At 40.2% G+C, this 16,689-nt stretch overlaps 1 protein-coding gene across 6 annotated transcripts in view; it reads right to left on the reverse strand.

Moving 5' to 3' along the window:
* Positions 1 to 16,689, reverse strand: part of ralgps2 (Ral GEF with PH domain and SH3 binding motif 2) — a 50,733-nt gene that overhangs the window by 25,209 nt on the left and 8,835 nt on the right. For 4 of the 6 annotated variants that reach the window (XM_053863941.1, XM_053863931.1, XM_053863899.1 and 1 more), the window contains 5 exons: positions 10,349 to 10,445; positions 9,033 to 9,163; positions 8,498 to 8,605; positions 7,836 to 7,886; positions 1,276 to 1,359 (listed from right to left, as the gene is read on the reverse strand). In XM_053863941.1, coding sequence (XP_053719916.1) covers positions 1,276 to 1,359; positions 7,836 to 7,886; positions 8,498 to 8,605; positions 9,033 to 9,092 — 303 coding nt within the window. In that variant the 5' untranslated portion in view covers positions 9,093 to 9,163; positions 10,349 to 10,445. Of the gene's footprint in view, positions 1 to 1,275; positions 1,360 to 7,835; positions 7,887 to 8,497; positions 8,606 to 9,032; positions 9,180 to 10,348; positions 10,446 to 16,689 lie in introns of those variants that run through there. The other 2 variants (XM_053863918.1, XM_053863925.1) reach the window with 2 other exon arrangements.

Raw genomic sequence — 16,689 nt, forward strand, 5'->3', positions numbered from 1 at the left:
TCAGTTTTGAGCTTCGGGGAGAGGAGGAATGGAAAGAGGGAAAGGAGACGACCAGGGGCAAGAAAGAGGTAACAGGAGAGGAGGCTCAACTCAATGTTCTGAGGCTTACAAGACTTCCTGGGACCACAGATGTCTGTACTTTGTGTTCACGGCCATATACTCGAGCTACAAACTTTGCATTAACTTTGCAGCGTTTGTTGGAGTGTTTTGCAAGTAAGGAGCACCAAGTCATCAAATGAATTCCATCAACAGCATTTACCGATTTACTCGACTTTAACAGATGTCGAGATTACTACACTGCACAATAATCAAGCTACCAAAAACTCGCATGATAAAAATAAATAAATCACATAGGTTCATGCATTAAATTACTCTGTTCAAATTGTAGCAATCTGGATTTCTTTCAACTCATCAGACTTGTCTTTTGTCTATACTAACAAGAAGACATTTGACACGTGTGAATTTTGTGTGACTTGCCCATTAAACCCTTGAACATAAAAATCTACTATTGGGCAGAAGACTGCACTCCTTGGACAAAAGTTTCCACTGCAACATGTTGTTACGTTCATATTAGAACAGCATGTCATAAAGAGACAGGCTTTTATGAGGCAAGAAGAAGGAATTAGATCTAACGTTGATGACTAACACTCACACACACATGCAATTCAAGGGGAAAGTTCCCTTTGAGCTGAACATCTGTACAATATGTTCACTTCTGAATGCCAATGGAAAATACTTCAGAACGACATGATGCTAAATTTTTGCTACTTGTGTTTTGTGGGTGGAAACAAAGACAAGAGTGACTAATAGGGCTTGACAAATTTTCATTACACGTTTTCATTGAGATCCATCGGACTAATCAAAAGTGGAAAATAAAAACACCATTCACACAACGGCGCTCTGCTACTTCGTGGTTGTTAAACAAAGTTATGAGTCGTGTGTGCACAATGTGCACATTGTGTTGGCAACTTTGTGGTTCTTGACACCTCTAACTTGTCAGTGGCATGTTACTGATAGAAGTTTGTTACCGTACACATTAAAGACCACTGCTACCGAACTTACACACACACAGAAAATCACAAAATTATTATTAAGTTTAAGGGCATTTCCAAAGAAGTATGTTGAGCAACACGGTGGGAAAGACAGATGTTATATATCAGATACTCAAAGCCATTAAGTTTCACCAGGACTTTTTTACAAAGCGACACACTGTTAAAATGTGTATCACTGGAATGATTTTCAAGGTATTGAAAACACTAATGATTCAAAGCTCACTTGGTTGAATCTGCGGGTGAAGGCCACGACATTGGGAGCAGAACTGTGTTTCTCCTTCTTGTTCCAGCCACAGCTAGACAACTCCTGTAAATACACAAACAGACACGTACTGGGTCAAAGTTCTTTTTGTGTAAGGATTCAATTCTGAAATTCTAAACAACAAATTCATTAGAATCATTATCAATCAAAACACGTTGCCACTTTACATTTTACTTCTTTGGCAGGATTCTCCTTAGAGGGGAGGCTGCTGAAAACATTCAGTGAGTATTTTGTACGCAAAGGTGAGGGTGGCATGATTTATGACAAGTGAAACAAAGAGTCAGATTAAATCAAATGTGAGATGTGCGACTGTCCTAGTAATGACGTGACTAAATAGACCACACAGCTTTTGCATGGGAAACCCAGAGCCTCCTTTGGCCAACAGCGACTGTCCAGAGGCCAGAGACACTGACGTAACAGTAGGAAAATTGTTGTGTAATCTTTGCTCCTAATCCTGCCAGTCCCTCGACTTGAGCTACAATACGAACAGCTGAATCAGACCGTTGCTCCGCCACACAATACCCCCAGTGAGACCTACTGTCTCGAAGCAATAGCCAACTCAGACTCGCAACTTCTTGACCTAAACCGCATAGGGGTGGCACATGGCCAAAAAAGTTATACTCCTTTAAGAATCCAAATATTGAATGCAGATGTTAGAGGCAGACACACGTCGGTGACATCATCCTGTTGAGTCTATGTTTCCGGGGTCTGGCTAAGATACAATCACAGTATAAATGAGGACAGCATGGGACATAAGTGTTTATCAAATTTAAAAAAAACAAGACACATGTATTCTGCAATTTGGCACATGTATTATGCCAGTGATACATATGTTGGCCCAGATCTGGAGTCTGTAATCTTTTACCGTTCAGGGAAAAAAGCTCGGTACAAAACAGATACACAGGTAAAGGTTAAATTGTCTTGTACCATATATCCTTTGGCATACTGCTACAGGAAAGGCAGGATGTTATAAAATGTAAACAGCAGAGCCAAGCCAATTGTTGGTTTGACCTCCAGCTCTTCAGAAGTGCCTCACTTCTTCCTGTTGTCTCACCCATTTTTTTTGCAGCCTTCTGAATGCTTTGACTGGATGATTTTTTTTCAAGCCTCATCTTTTACTGATGACAACCAGTTTATATATAATTTTCACAAACAACGTGATGTTTTGTCTGTCAGTCTGTTTGCAAAATGAAATGAAACTCAGGAAATGTTGAGAATGGGTCAAGGGAACTCCACATGGAGTTCCATGCCTCGAGCTGCTGCTGGTGCTCATGCACGATACTGCATTCAGAATGAGCAAAGAATATATTTATATAAAACTTTGCTTTCTAAAACACAATACACTCAGAGCACCAAACTAAAATAAACTTTCAAGTGAATGACTGGAAACGGCATTCTGTTTCTGTTCTGTGTTTTGGAGTTGCAAGATGATATTGTTTTAGTTTTGTTAGTATTGGACTATTGCAAAGCAAGTGTTGCTTGTGGCATAGTGGATAGGACTCTAAACCCCACTAATGCCGTTTAAAATCCCCATCACTACTCTGCTGTGAGCAAACAATTCTTGAATCATGGATGCTGTTTTATTGATTTGACTGTGTGCTGTGCAACGTGATATAATGAAATGAATGCTTTGCAGACGTCTGTGCTTCTCTGGAACAACAGTCCACAGATTTACACGAGGCTACTTTGAGTAGTAAACTTGATCTCTAACCGCCGTAACAGTTCTTTAGAATAGAATCTACAGTGCCCAAGGCTCTCATCCACAGTCATTTCATAGCATTACACGTTTCAATTTGTTGGCTGCAAGTAAACTTTAGGCTGCATTTGATGACCGCAAAAAAAAAAAAAAAAAATTCCAGTGTTTTTGAGTTCAATGACCTTATTTGACAGTAAACCTGCTCTTTGGCCACAACTCATTTTGAAAGTAAAAATAAGGTTAACTATGATGGTGGACATCGCCAGTGACATTTCAGTGTGTTCATATGAAAAGATGAGACATCCACCCACTGGTCCACTAATACACTACCATTTTGTCGAGCCCGTGTGGACTGAACGCTTAAATTCTTTTCTTGACTAGCCATTCAACATGAACAGTAAAACAATGTAATGTACTTCAATTGGGTCTTAGTTTTTAGGTTTTAATGACTGTGGTAGAACCACTCTGACTATCTCCTCTGATCGCATTAATATCTTTTCAGGCAATTGCTGTACACCAACTGCTTTTTTATGTTTGGGTCACTCACTGCGAACCATTTAACACTTACTGTTTGTCAATCAAAGCAGATCATAAGTGTGTATTTTTTGTTTGACCTGCCGCTCTGGCAACATGAAAACTATTGTAACATTATTCCTTCAGGGTTTGTTTTCATCTTTTCCTTAGGTCATTACAGGACCGCTTCACACTGACTCTAAGTCTTGGGAGGAAATCTTTGACTTAGCAGCTTGAGAGCAGACAGGGATTTCAGAAGCTGCTTTAAAGGCATACAGCGACAAGGCTCCAAAGCAAACCACAAGCAGTGCTCATTTCCACCGCTGCTGTGACCAGTCAGAAGTAGCATTTTCATTTCCCATGGCACTGATGGAAGCTGGCATCTAGAAAGTTGTGTTGTTCAAATTAATGGTGGCTCAGAAGTTTGAAAGAGCTGCATATGTTTATCACTCAGCTACACTACAAGTGGCACAGTCAGTCAGGGACAAAGCATTGATAAATAAAACAATTAATTGAACTTTTCACGAGAAATATTGACAAAGAATTCATTTTTAAAGTGTGTTTTTGTTTGCAATGCAGTATTTATGTGAATGTAAAAGTATGGCTTTTTAAAAAGTTTATTTTCTCAACGTCAGCGATCTAGCTGCTCGTGTTTGACTGTTTAACTGTAGCATTATATAAACTGAGTGATGAAGACTGCCAGCTGCAGGAAAGCCACATAGTATGGTGACTTCATGTCTGATACCAAAGCAATTACTTTTTGTTATTGTCTGCATTGTAAAGGATAACCTAAGTGTCAGGGTCTCAGGGAATAGTCAGACCTAGCCGCAGGCCAAGAGGGAAAAGAGAACAGATGAGAAGCAGGATGGAAAAAGAAGGATGATGAGGAGGCGCGGATGTGCAATTAAAAAAGAAGGATTGCAGCTAGGGAGAGGAGATGTGAAGATGGATTTACTGAGGACGACAGGACGGAATGCAATGGAAAATGTGTATCAATGAGACGGCTGCGGTTCAGCTTGCTCTAAGACGTGAAACCCCTGAACCGATTGCCAGGCTTTGCCAAATTTATGGTGGTATTGGTCTTAAATTTTTCTTTTCCGTTATTCTGCTCTGGAGTGTTGGGAAACGCAAAGTGAAACGGAGTAAAGGGCAGCCATAAAAATACAACAGAGTTTGAGTGTGACAGTTATGAATGATAGTCTCCGGCAGGGATCAGCTATATGTTCAAGCCAGCTGTGGCTTCAGTTGCCTATCAATGTACAACATGACGGAAATTACTTTTCCATGAACTCTTTCAGAGCTTATCATTGTAAAAGGGGTCATCTGTCACAGACAGTAAAGCTACACTGGGCTTTCTTTAATATCAATGTTTTGGATCAGTGTGCCAAGGATGACTCAGCCAATGACACACGAGATTCACTTTGGTTGTTTGGCTCCTCTATACAATGAGGTTTATTTTCATTCACAGAACCATATCACATCAAGTATATAAGCCCATATGCTGTACTGTTGAGAGAACCTTGTGTGAAGAGTAACTACAATGAACATTACACTAAGAGATCTACATTTAGCACCTAACTCTTTCATTTAATGGGCTTTTCTGTTAGTCAAGTCTTGCACCCTTAATTCCTTAAGAGGAATTCATAACATTTTTGAATGAAAATGCCTAACAAAGCTTGAAACACTAAAATGCGTGAAGATGAGAACCTGTGACTTTTCCCTGCTTGTTGCTGGACTGCATGTTATCATTTTACCAACCAGAAAGTCAAACATTTGAAGTAACTCAGGGAGTTGCATATCACCTTTATGTGAAGTTGTTTTCCCACTTATTTTTGTAGCATTAATACAAATCGACACTGGTGGACAAGAACAGCACTGCTCAAAACTGCTGTCATTTGGTTGTAGACTTGGAATATTGCGATGAAGTTGCAATTGTATAATCAATCTTCATTTGTGGTAATGTCTTGTGAGCAGACAGATTTAAGTAAAATCAGATGTTCTTAAAGCCTCAGTTTTCAGCAGAACCAATTTACGTCAGCAAAAGAAATTTAGCTGCCAGATGAAATTTACATTTTCCTGAATAGTCAAGTCATAACACACGTTTCAGATATTCTTGATCAATCTTCCTTCCAGGCTGCCAGCTTTAACGCCCGCTGGTAAAAACACCCAGGGTGGATTCTAGGAAAACAGGTCACATGTATCATCTATAACTGTATTGCCAGACAAGGTTTATTTGATTTTATTCTTCTACTCTGAAGAGTTTGGCTGACAGTTTTAGCCTGCTCTGTATCTGCCCCATGCCAGAATGCAATTTAGTTGAAGCCAATATTACATCCAACGTCCCAGTGAATGTTTATTCACCATCAACACAATTAAAGACAGTCAAGGAGATGTGATGTGTTGTTAGGCTACGGAATTCTAAGACAGACAGAATTCAAAAACAAAAAGATGAAATAATGGCAAAAATCACCTGGTCCGTACCTGGCAAATCCCACTGATGTTTTAACAAGGCACAATGACGATTGCCTAAAAGATGTGAAAACTTTTCTCTTACATTTATCACGGTTAAAAGGTCCACTGAGAAAAATGAGAGAAACCTCTAAACTGGCAACAGTTTCTGCTGGTGACACACGGACCCTGATGCTGAAACAATTCATTGGAAAACTCCTACATATTTCGTTTATTTTAATTAGAGCATGTCAAAATATGTCAATCTGTGACATTATGAACGCCATCTGGAACTCGGCACCATTCAGGAATGTAAAAGTCTTTGGAGATTTGGCTACCAACCAAAGGTCGACTCCCTGACAATCAATGTCCCACACGGTGTTTCAAATATATCAAATTATGGAAACAAATCCCTCCTGACTCAAAGAGAGCATCTTAAAGACATTGATAATTTACAAGATATCAATCTCCCATTTCAAACTTAATCCACTATGAATTAAAAGTCTAATGACTTTCAGTGGTGCATCATCTGCATTTTAGGAGCATTTAAAAAGTGATTATAGAAAAGAAGGGCTGCATGTCAGTAAAAACATCATTACATAACCTGTTAAATAATATGTTCCTATTATAAGAAGAGCCATGTACACACACACCTGCTTTTTCAATCATCATGTGCAAGACTTGAAATGAGACTTCCAGCAGTGGAAACTCAGTTCAGCCCATCAATGCTGCGTGGCTTCAGCAGAAGCTCTGGCTCTTCATCTAACTGCCAGGACTTTGCCTGGTCACTCTGCTTTGCTTCCAAACGACATCCTTCATTAACTTCACAGCTCTCAGCCTCACTTCCATCAGCACACAATAAAGGTTTTATTTATTAGTGTTCTTGTTCATAATTATTACTTTACTTTTTGAGATATCTAAAACCTAGCAGTAGTGTAGAGTATGAGCAACGCATCATCATAAACTGCTGGGCAACAATCGCTCACTGAAACAAAGTTAACTGTAGATGAACAGAAATCAATTTTAATTCCGAATTTAAGGTTGCTGTTTGCTGACTAAACATATTCATATTTCTTCGAATGTCAGTCTTCCAATGTGGTGAAGCCATGAAAAGGAAAAAAAAAAACATTACACAAATACAAGAGACCAGGGAAACTACACCACCACTCTGTGGTTAGTGTGCTGTTGTTTTAAGGTCACTGTGGCTGACCGTAAACATAGGTAATTCCCAACTCATAGAGACTTTTTAACAGTCCAAAAGAAAGGCTGTTACACTACTGAGGGCTCCACAAAAGCCTCCCCAAACGAACAGTGACATTAGGAGTCAGTGAAGTGCCTAGCTCCACAGCACACAATGGAAAAGCAAAGAAAACAATCTTCAATGTCCAAGGGTCACCCCATGAAGTCATATCTCTTCCTTTTGAAAATGTTCATGTCTCAAAAGCGTTGTTCACTTATTTTATGGCAGTGTGTTCCTCAAATGCGCTTTTCTTCTCATTCTACAATTGTGGCCTACAATTTACCAGCCACACCATGAAAAGTAGAGGTTCTTTAAAATATTTATTCATAAATAACATTGCAAGCGTTGATCTACAAAAATAATTTTCTTCCAGAATTTTCTCTTCCAGAAGAGGTTTTGCACGTGTCTAAAGAGGCTCCATCACAAAGGACCAAACAGGAAAAAACTTTTATCAAGATGGAGGTGTCTGCTGAGGCATGTGCCTTTCATTAGCTCACATTTTACTTGATATTGACTGTAATGTAGCTTCTGGGACCATGATTTTTTTTCATGTTGTCCAGCAACATTCCATTCTTTGATGTCCTGTGACTGTTGCACTTGACATTTTGCAAATATTAAACTTACCTCTGGCTGGATGGCTTTGAAAACAGGAGCATCCATGAGAGTAATCTGGCCCTAAACAGCAGAGAACCGGGTTAGTACACAAAAGTATGTGTTGAAAGCTTCAACAGTTTACATACTAATAATAAGAATAAAAGCAATAAAATGTTCTGACATAGCAAAGCACAAGAGAATTAAAATGCCTAGATTTGGACTACAGCTCCATCAATAATGTTCAAGTAAGAGAAGAAAGACAGTGCCCTCTTGTGGGCATAACAGTCAAGTAAATCTCAAATATCTTTGTCGATTCAGAATCATATGGCTTACGGGGATAAATTACCCAAATGCAAACATTTCCTCATCTATATTCACCACAGTCACAAATAAAATAAACACATTGACAAGTGAATGTGGCGCAACAAAAGTTCCTGCCAGTAACAAATATGAGCCTCTTGACTGTTCTGAAATGACATATTGGGAACAGTTAGAGGCAATCCAACAGTGACAGTTGTGATCGCTGAAACTCATCAATTATTACAGAATCAAAAACTGACCCCATTTCCTTCTCCATCTCTTCATGCACTATTAAGCAAATCTGCAGTAGATTGTGTTCATGGGAAACAATTCAACATAACACCGGTCAAACACACAAAAAACCCCCACCATCAGACAGAAACCTCACTTACGGCATATTCTTCAGGAGTGACCTTCAGCACATCAAATACAACAGCATCAAAGCTCTTCTTCAGCTCGGAAGATCCCTTGTCACTGAGGGAATCCGAACTGCTGCTCCTCTGAAAGAAAAAGGTTACTCAAGTTCTAAATCTGTGTCAATATCATTTTGACTGATACAATGAGTCAGAAAGTACACAACATTAGATGGATGGGGAAAAAAAGTTTAAATCAGTGTTGGACAACCTCAGTCAGGCTTTTAAGATAGGATTGTGAAACAGGGCATCCAAAGCCCCGCCCCCAGCCCATAACACCGCCCCTAACCCATTGCCCTCCTGACACGCCAGATCATCCACTGACATAACAAATAGAATCTGTAAAAATCTATGTGTACAAAAATAACCTTTTACAAAAACAAACATCTGAGGCTTGCAGCTTGATTAAACAACATTAAACAATGTGAATTTTGATCCCTGTTAAGCTATTTTGCTCACATTGGCCAAGCGCTGTGTGGCACCCATCTCCCCCCGCCTAAGCTACAAGCCTGACCTCCGACAATGTTGGAGCAGTGGTATTGATGGTAGATTGGCCATTTGGGAAGTCCATCATCCCCACACCATCTAGCTCTAGTGTGGGAGACCGTACATCATCCTCAGCTTCAGAATAGCCCGTCCAGCCACCTGAAATCAGAAATACACATCCTATCACAAATGTTAGTGCATTTTACAGAATTTCACACTGGAGCTATAAGCAGAGCAAACCAATTTTCCCCACCAAAACAAGAGCACTCTCAGTAGGTCGAAATTGAGAGGTGAACTTGAATCCTAAGTATTTTGAACATCAAACAAATCCTAGAAAATAAATGAGGCTAGATTGTAGTGGATTAATAGAGCAGCTCTAAGAACGGTACTCGTAAGATTCTTGGATAAGTGAACAGGAGGCGCTTGAGAAGGGATCCTCTGGGACCAAGTTTGGAAAGAGCCGCTGACAATTGAAACACTTAACAGCTTATATAGAGCCCGGGAGCAAACCACTCACAACTTAAAAGATCAGCTTTAAGTACTTAACTGAATAAAGCCTGATCCTATTGTGAACTAGAAAGATGCAGATTCCCACAACAGTGAGCTTGTATGACATTAAAAAAGGATATATTCACCTCACTACAAATGAATGATAAATCACCAACATTAGCCTACTTAGATGCACACAATATCTCAATCTCTGACCAGTAGGTAGCAAAAAGAAGTTGAAAGGCTTGTGAGCTCCAAGAACCATTAAAAGACAAGGAAACGGTTGCCATGAAAAATGTTTTTGGCAGCTACAAAAAAACTTTTGATGAAAATTATGTATATATGTGCGCAAGTTCAATTAAAAGCGAATATAAATGCTCTACATTAGTATTTCTCCGAAAAGTAAAACTCAACAAACGTCTGGGTCCTCATTTATAAAACTGTGCGCAGGTAAGATCGACGGAGGTAACAGGAAAGGAATGCTTTTCAGATTCACACATGTCCTTCACCCATTTCCATTTCCAAATCCCAATCAATCCTGAAGTTGTCCTATGACTAGGAATCGGACACCATTACGTGTCAGATGTGGAGGTCAAGGTGTTATCATGACGCTTGTTGCCAACCGTACTTAGATCAGGGTCCGGACTGGGAACTTGTGCCATCGCCATGTAGCCAGTAGAAATGTACTGTTATAAATGAACTGATATTTGCATGTTGAGGATTAGAATATAAATAATGATTAACAAGTGGGCATGTCTACCAAAACAACATGGGATTAATCATTTGTAAAACTGAGCCATTTACAAAAAGCACAATCTTTGTAAATGACATGGAAACGAAAATATGCCTCCTTACCAATTGTGTGTCAGTTGAGCATGGTGATGTCGAGAGTAGCCTGTGCTGGCTCTTATGTCAAGACCTATCTTTTCCTGATGCTTGTGGTGGCTGCTGCCTGCAAAGAGCCCAGAGGAGAAAGATGAGACTCACTAATTTAAACCATGCAGTCTAAGATTTCTTTCTCCGGGAAAATTGTTGTGTGAGATACATCAAAAATAATTTCGATTAAAACGCACAAATACATTTCCCTAGCTGCCCAGTAGATGTCTCACTAAACTTACAAATGAAGCACGTGTGACGGAATGTTTGAGTGTCAGGTTAGCAGAAGATAAGGTGCATTCTGGCACATAGAATTGTCCATTATGTTCAAGCTAGCACCATCTCACCCTCTTCAGGTTATCATCATACTGGGTTGGGACACAAAGATCATGAGTGAGGCATTGGATAAAATTCATAAACCATGACTAACATTTACCTAATCACATATGGGCATGCAAAAAAAAGAATATTTCAATTATACTATAATAATTAATATATTATCTAATGTTTGCCTTCAGCCACCACAGTCCCAACAAGTATAATTAATGTTTTAAAATGCATTTTGATCAGCCTATCCCACTTTAAATATAAATCACATGTATCAAAGAATAATGGAGTACACCAAAAGTTTTTCTTCTGTCTCATAATATTTTTACGTATGTTGTTGTTCAACGCTATTATAATAACAAACAGAGTTGTGTGACTTAAGTCAGTTTGGTGACTTAATTTCTGAGAAGAGCTTGTTTGAGCTTGTCTGACGTCTGAGCCGTTGGTCTGCCTTCAATGGAAACCAACCAGGTACAGTTCAACATTCAACTTCATGACTCCCAACACCACCCACACCTCTGGCTACAGGAGACACTGCAATGCATTTTTTTCCCTTCTTTCCAGTGTGACAGCAACTCAGGTTGACAAAAGAACAGAAGGAATCAGTGACTGTTCACCTTGTGTATGAAATGATTGTTATAAATATATGTTTGTAAATAACATCTAATAATGTGTACCAATTGTTTCTCTAATGTTGTCTCATCCTGAAATTCTAATCTTCGTTGGCTGCCAGTGGCAGAATTAACAAGACAGACCATGTGTGCTTCTGGTGATTGCAGATCTCCAGAGACGGGGAAAATAATTAAGATTGTTATCTACAATAAGCATGATGACAACAACAACTTCCCTATCACCATATTGTTTGTCTATCAACTGCTTGAATGAATAGAGAATTCCGTTGTGCAGGCAGAAATACACTTCCTGGGTCTATTTCCTCTTTTCCCATCCAACTCAACTGACACGATGCATGAATCCTCGCCACATCACAGCTGAAATTGGGGCCACCCACTTCCCAGAATTCAGACAACAAATCAAACAGAAACAAACACGCAAAATGCCGGTCAGTGTTTTTAACCACACATGCAAGTCTCCTTTAGCAGTTTTGGGAATCCAGAAGTGATGTTGGGGAGCACTTCAATGAATCGATGTAAAGGAACTTCTTTGCTTCCGCATATTTTAGTCATTTCTTTTTAAGAAGTTAGTTCTTTGACATAACTGTTGATGTACAAAAGAGACTCCAACAAGCCCTCTTGTGTTGAGAATGGGCAAGAGGAACAGACTAAGGCAGGGATGGGCAGAATCATGCCAGCTGCAAAGCCTTCCCTCTAATTATCAAACCAGAGAGTTAAAGGGTTTGAGACAAGAGTAGAGAGACAAGTGCATCTTAAAAGCAGCTCTAATCTGGACTGTGATATGTGGTTAGCAATTCAAAGCTTAACACAAAGTCATACTTTAAACTGAATTAACATTAGCTGATATGAACATGGCACTGGCAGCAGGGACAGAAAGGTGTTTAAATCGATTCACCTCAAAGGATCAAAGGATCATTATTTTTTGTTATATCATTACTTTATGCAGGATTGAGGATGAAGACATTTCATCAGTTTACATCACTTTCTCCACCTTTTATTTCAGTGAGCTCTAGTTGAAGGATATCTAATAAAGGACATCTAATCTAGTCAACTAGCATTAATCCTATATAATGAATAAATTAATAAATAAATGAACGCCTTAAGGGAAACACAGCTACACAACTGCTTATGTAGACTGACCTCTTCATTGAAATCTCATGGATATAAATATCCCTAACTTCCTTCATATAATTGAACATTCAGCTGCTATCAACATGAGAAAAAGACGCTAAACAATGAAAGTTCACAAGCACAACACATTTCCATGCCATGGCAGCAAAAGGTTAGCAAAATGTAACTGAGTGAACATCCATCCAGACGAATTTGTCGGAAAAATGCCAATGCCAAAACTAGATGGCTAATAGAAAGAGAAAGAAACAGATTTTGTGAATAGGAAGATGACAGCTTGAAGATTTTTTTTAAACCAATATCGTTCTTAAGCAGGTGGCTAACACGTACGCACGCACACTGAGGGACAACTCAACACTGACAAACTTGAGTACTGTTGGGGTTGCTTGAGTGGACTGAACACATCAATGGGCAGTTGAAGCTCAGAAACTGAGTCAGTGACATGAGCTGATTTAATTTCAGTTTAACATTTTAAATGTTTCACAGAATGCTGTTGAAAAGTGTCATGTCTACAAGTATGTCTGCGTGATTGTGTCGTCACACAATCACTGCCTAATTTATAATGTGCTTGAGATTGTGGTCTGATAGGCGACAAAGCTGCAACGTGTGAATGACAAAAGGCAGTCTGGAAGCTGCTATACAGGGAGGAGCTAAAGCACCAGCTACAAATCCTCTCACATAAACTTGAATGTTACATTTTCATTCCTTTGTGTTCTTTTCTTCCACCTTTAAATCCAGACTGATTGTGTGGTAAATGAAACCACACAACACCACAAAGAACGCCTGATGAACCGTGCACCCAGTATTGACAGGGACTTTCAGCTACCTACTATACCTGTAAGTTGTGAGTCCATGAACAATGCCACTATTTGGGCTCACCATTACAATTGAGGTTCACCATTTGTCACAGACTAGGATGAACGAATGGATGTCTGCTGCAGCTGCACGTGTGTTGAGGGAAGTGTTTGATTGAGTGATCGATTATGAATAATATAAAATGTAGTCATGCCAAAAGTCCAACTAAGTACAATCATTAAAACGTTTAGCTGCCTAACTCAGATCTTCCAGTTAAATTAAGGAAATACAGTACTTGTACAGTGACCAGAGAATAGGAACCAAGAAAGGTTGGTGTTAACTATATTAACATATTGATGTTAGTTATGTTTATAAGTAGTAATGGACCAAATGCATTAATGTGAACACATTAAATGGGCACGTTTCGGCTTGCTATAGTTGAATAATTGGAAACATTATGCTATACAATTTCGGTGAAACCTTTATCTGTGTTGCTTAACAAAGCTGGAGAGCACACACTTTTAAATGATACTAGAGTGTCAATGAAAAAGCACATTCGGGAGAGAAGAAACCAAGACGATCAAATGGAAGAGGAAGAACAGCTGAGAGTTGGAAACAGCTGTATCTCTTCTCCGCCTACACTCTTTCCCTCCCCCTACTTGCCTCCCTGCCTTCGAAAACACACAGCTCACTCTAATAGGCCCTTTTGCCCAACATAAATGGACAAGCCTGACTTAGTATAGAAAGCACACAAGTAGGATGGTGAACGTTTTCCCTACCTAAAATCTTCCACAACTAATGCTTGGCCACATATCTTGCACAAATAATTGCGTTGTATTTTACAAAAAGCTTCGAACAGCCACAATCCAGTTCCCCTGCTCTAATACAGTACCTGTCTAGTAACTTTGTTTTCTAATGATCTGCAATATCTGAAAGCAAATAAGTAGACATTCCTGAAGAAAGCCTCTAGGGAAAAGCTTTCCTGTCACTGTACATATATTGACTTTGACTGACAAGTCATACAGAGGATCATAATGCAGCGTCTGGGTATTTACACACATTCAGGGTTCTCCCCAGGATTTTTTCTCTGCTCAGCACAGGGACTAATGCAGATGCAGATCATCCGGTCCCTTCTTAATTGAACGGTTACATGCAGGCTTAATCGAGCTATTACATCGCATAGCTTTCCTCGGTATTTCAGAGTTAAAGTAACTTGCCTAGACTGCTGAATACCTTGACTACATGCACAGAACAAATAAAAAGTAAACAACAGCATCACATTTTTAAGTTAACAACAAAAACAGAATGACTGACAGAATGCATTCTGTGGCACAACAAACACAAGATTCTGCACCCCCATCCTGTTGTCAAATTCCAACACACAAATGGGGATGTGACCAAAACAGTGCAGAAGAAAGCATCGGAAAGCCTGTCATATTGGTTTTGTGGTGTAATCAACTAGTTGATTATGCTAATACTAATGAAAAATTTAATTCGAAGTCAGCATTATGTGAGCTAATTAAAAAAATGACAGCAATAAAAGCATATATAGCCAAACTTAAAAGAATAAAAGTGAATTGCAAATAAATAATTTTGTTCCCGGTGCATGTTGGTCTCCGCTAGGGCTGCCCTTTGTCCCCGGTTCTGTTCATAACTTTTATGGACAGAATTTCTAGGCGTAGCCAGGGGTCGGAGGGGATCCGGTTCGGGAACCACAGAATTTCATCTCTGCTATTTGCGGACGATGTTGTTCTGCTGGTCTCATCGGACCGGGACCTTCAGCATGCGCTGGGTCGGTTTGCAGCCGAGTGTGAAGCGGCCGGGATGAGGATCAGCACCTCCAAGTCTGAGGCCATGGTTCTCGACCGGAACACGGTGGTTTGCTCTCTCCAGGTTGGTGGAGAGTTCTTGCCTCAAGTGGCGGAGTTTAAGTATCTCGGGGTCTTGTTCTCGAGTGAGGGAAAAAGGGAGCGTGAGATTGATAGACGGGTTTGTGCAGCGGCAGCAGTGATGCGGTCGCTGTATCGGACCGTCGTGGTGAAGAGAGAGCTGAGTCACAAGACGAAGCTCTCGATTTACCGATCGATCTACGTTCCCACCCTCACCTATGGTCACGAGCTTTGGGTAGTGACCGAAAGGATGAGATCGCGGATACAAGCGGCTCAGATGAGTTTCCTCCGCAGGGTGGCAGGGCGCACCCTTAGAGATAGGGTGAGGAGTTCGGTCATCCGGGAAGAGCTCGGGGTGGAGCCGCTGCCCCTCCACATCGAGCTGAGGTGGCTCGGGCATCTGATCCGGATGCCCCCTGGACGCCTCCCTGGGGAGGTGTTCCGGGCATGTCCTACTAGGAGGAGACCCCGGGGAAGACCCAGGACTCGCTGGAGAGATTATGTCTCCGGTCTGGCCTGGGAACGCCTCGGGATCCCCCGGGAAGAGCTGGAGGAGGTTTGTGCGGATCGGGAAGTTTGGGCTTCCCTGCTCCGAATGCTGCCTCTGCGACCCGACCCCGGATAAGCGGCAGAAGAAGGTGAAGGTGAAGGTAATTTTAATTAACCAGGGCTCTAAACCAGGTTAACAGCGAACAATCACTTCGCTAATACTTTGGGATAAGAACCAAGGCATTCATCATATTTTTTTGTTTTTTAGAAGTTGCCCATTTCAAACTTCCAATAACTTTCATCACAATGGAGCAGGTCATCACAGGAAAAGCTCCATACTTTCCAAAACAACATAATCACATTTCAAATATCAACCGTGAAGTACACATTGTCCCCAACACCCTACCCAACTTCCAAAGAAAAATAATAATAGTGAGAAATTATTCACTGTACCATAAACCTGAGATTTCCAGGTTCATATGATGAAGATTGCAACATCACATTTTATGATTAGAAGCATTCCAACGTACAAACCCGGAAAGACAGATGACAGGCTGTGGAAAACAAAACAAGGTGATGACTTCACCCTGTTTGACAGTTGGTAATGTGTGTGTGTGATGTGTAAATGGTAGCGTGAGAGAATGAGTAGTTGTCTGCATGTCAAAACACATATATAGCATGTTGAAACTTAACAAAGACGAAAGGAGAAACCTTTCTGTCACACAAGGCTAAATAGATACCTTGCGAGATGACAAACAGGAAAAAGCCATATTTCCCAGACACTCATCATCACATTTCATACACTCACCATCCATTCAGCATCAATGAAAAACAGTAAAAGCAAACTGTAACAAACAACATAAAAGAAATAAAGCGCAACTTGACTTATTGGGTTGATGAAAAGATTTCCTAGGTAAAAGTAAGCCTATTGTTCAGAGGCAACTTCACAAGTTTCCATGACATAGTCATGGCACATGAATGGTGGATGGTTCTGTCGTGTGCAGGGTTGACTGTAAATTTAAATCCCCAGATTATAATACACAGGTGAATCAGAGTAACA

The sequence above is a fragment of the Synchiropus splendidus genome, chromosome 1 (genome assembly GCF_027744825.2).
Source record: "Synchiropus splendidus isolate RoL2022-P1 chromosome 1, RoL_Sspl_1.0, whole genome shotgun sequence".
Classification (NCBI taxonomy): Eukaryota; Metazoa; Chordata; class Actinopteri; order Syngnathiformes; family Callionymidae; genus Synchiropus; species Synchiropus splendidus.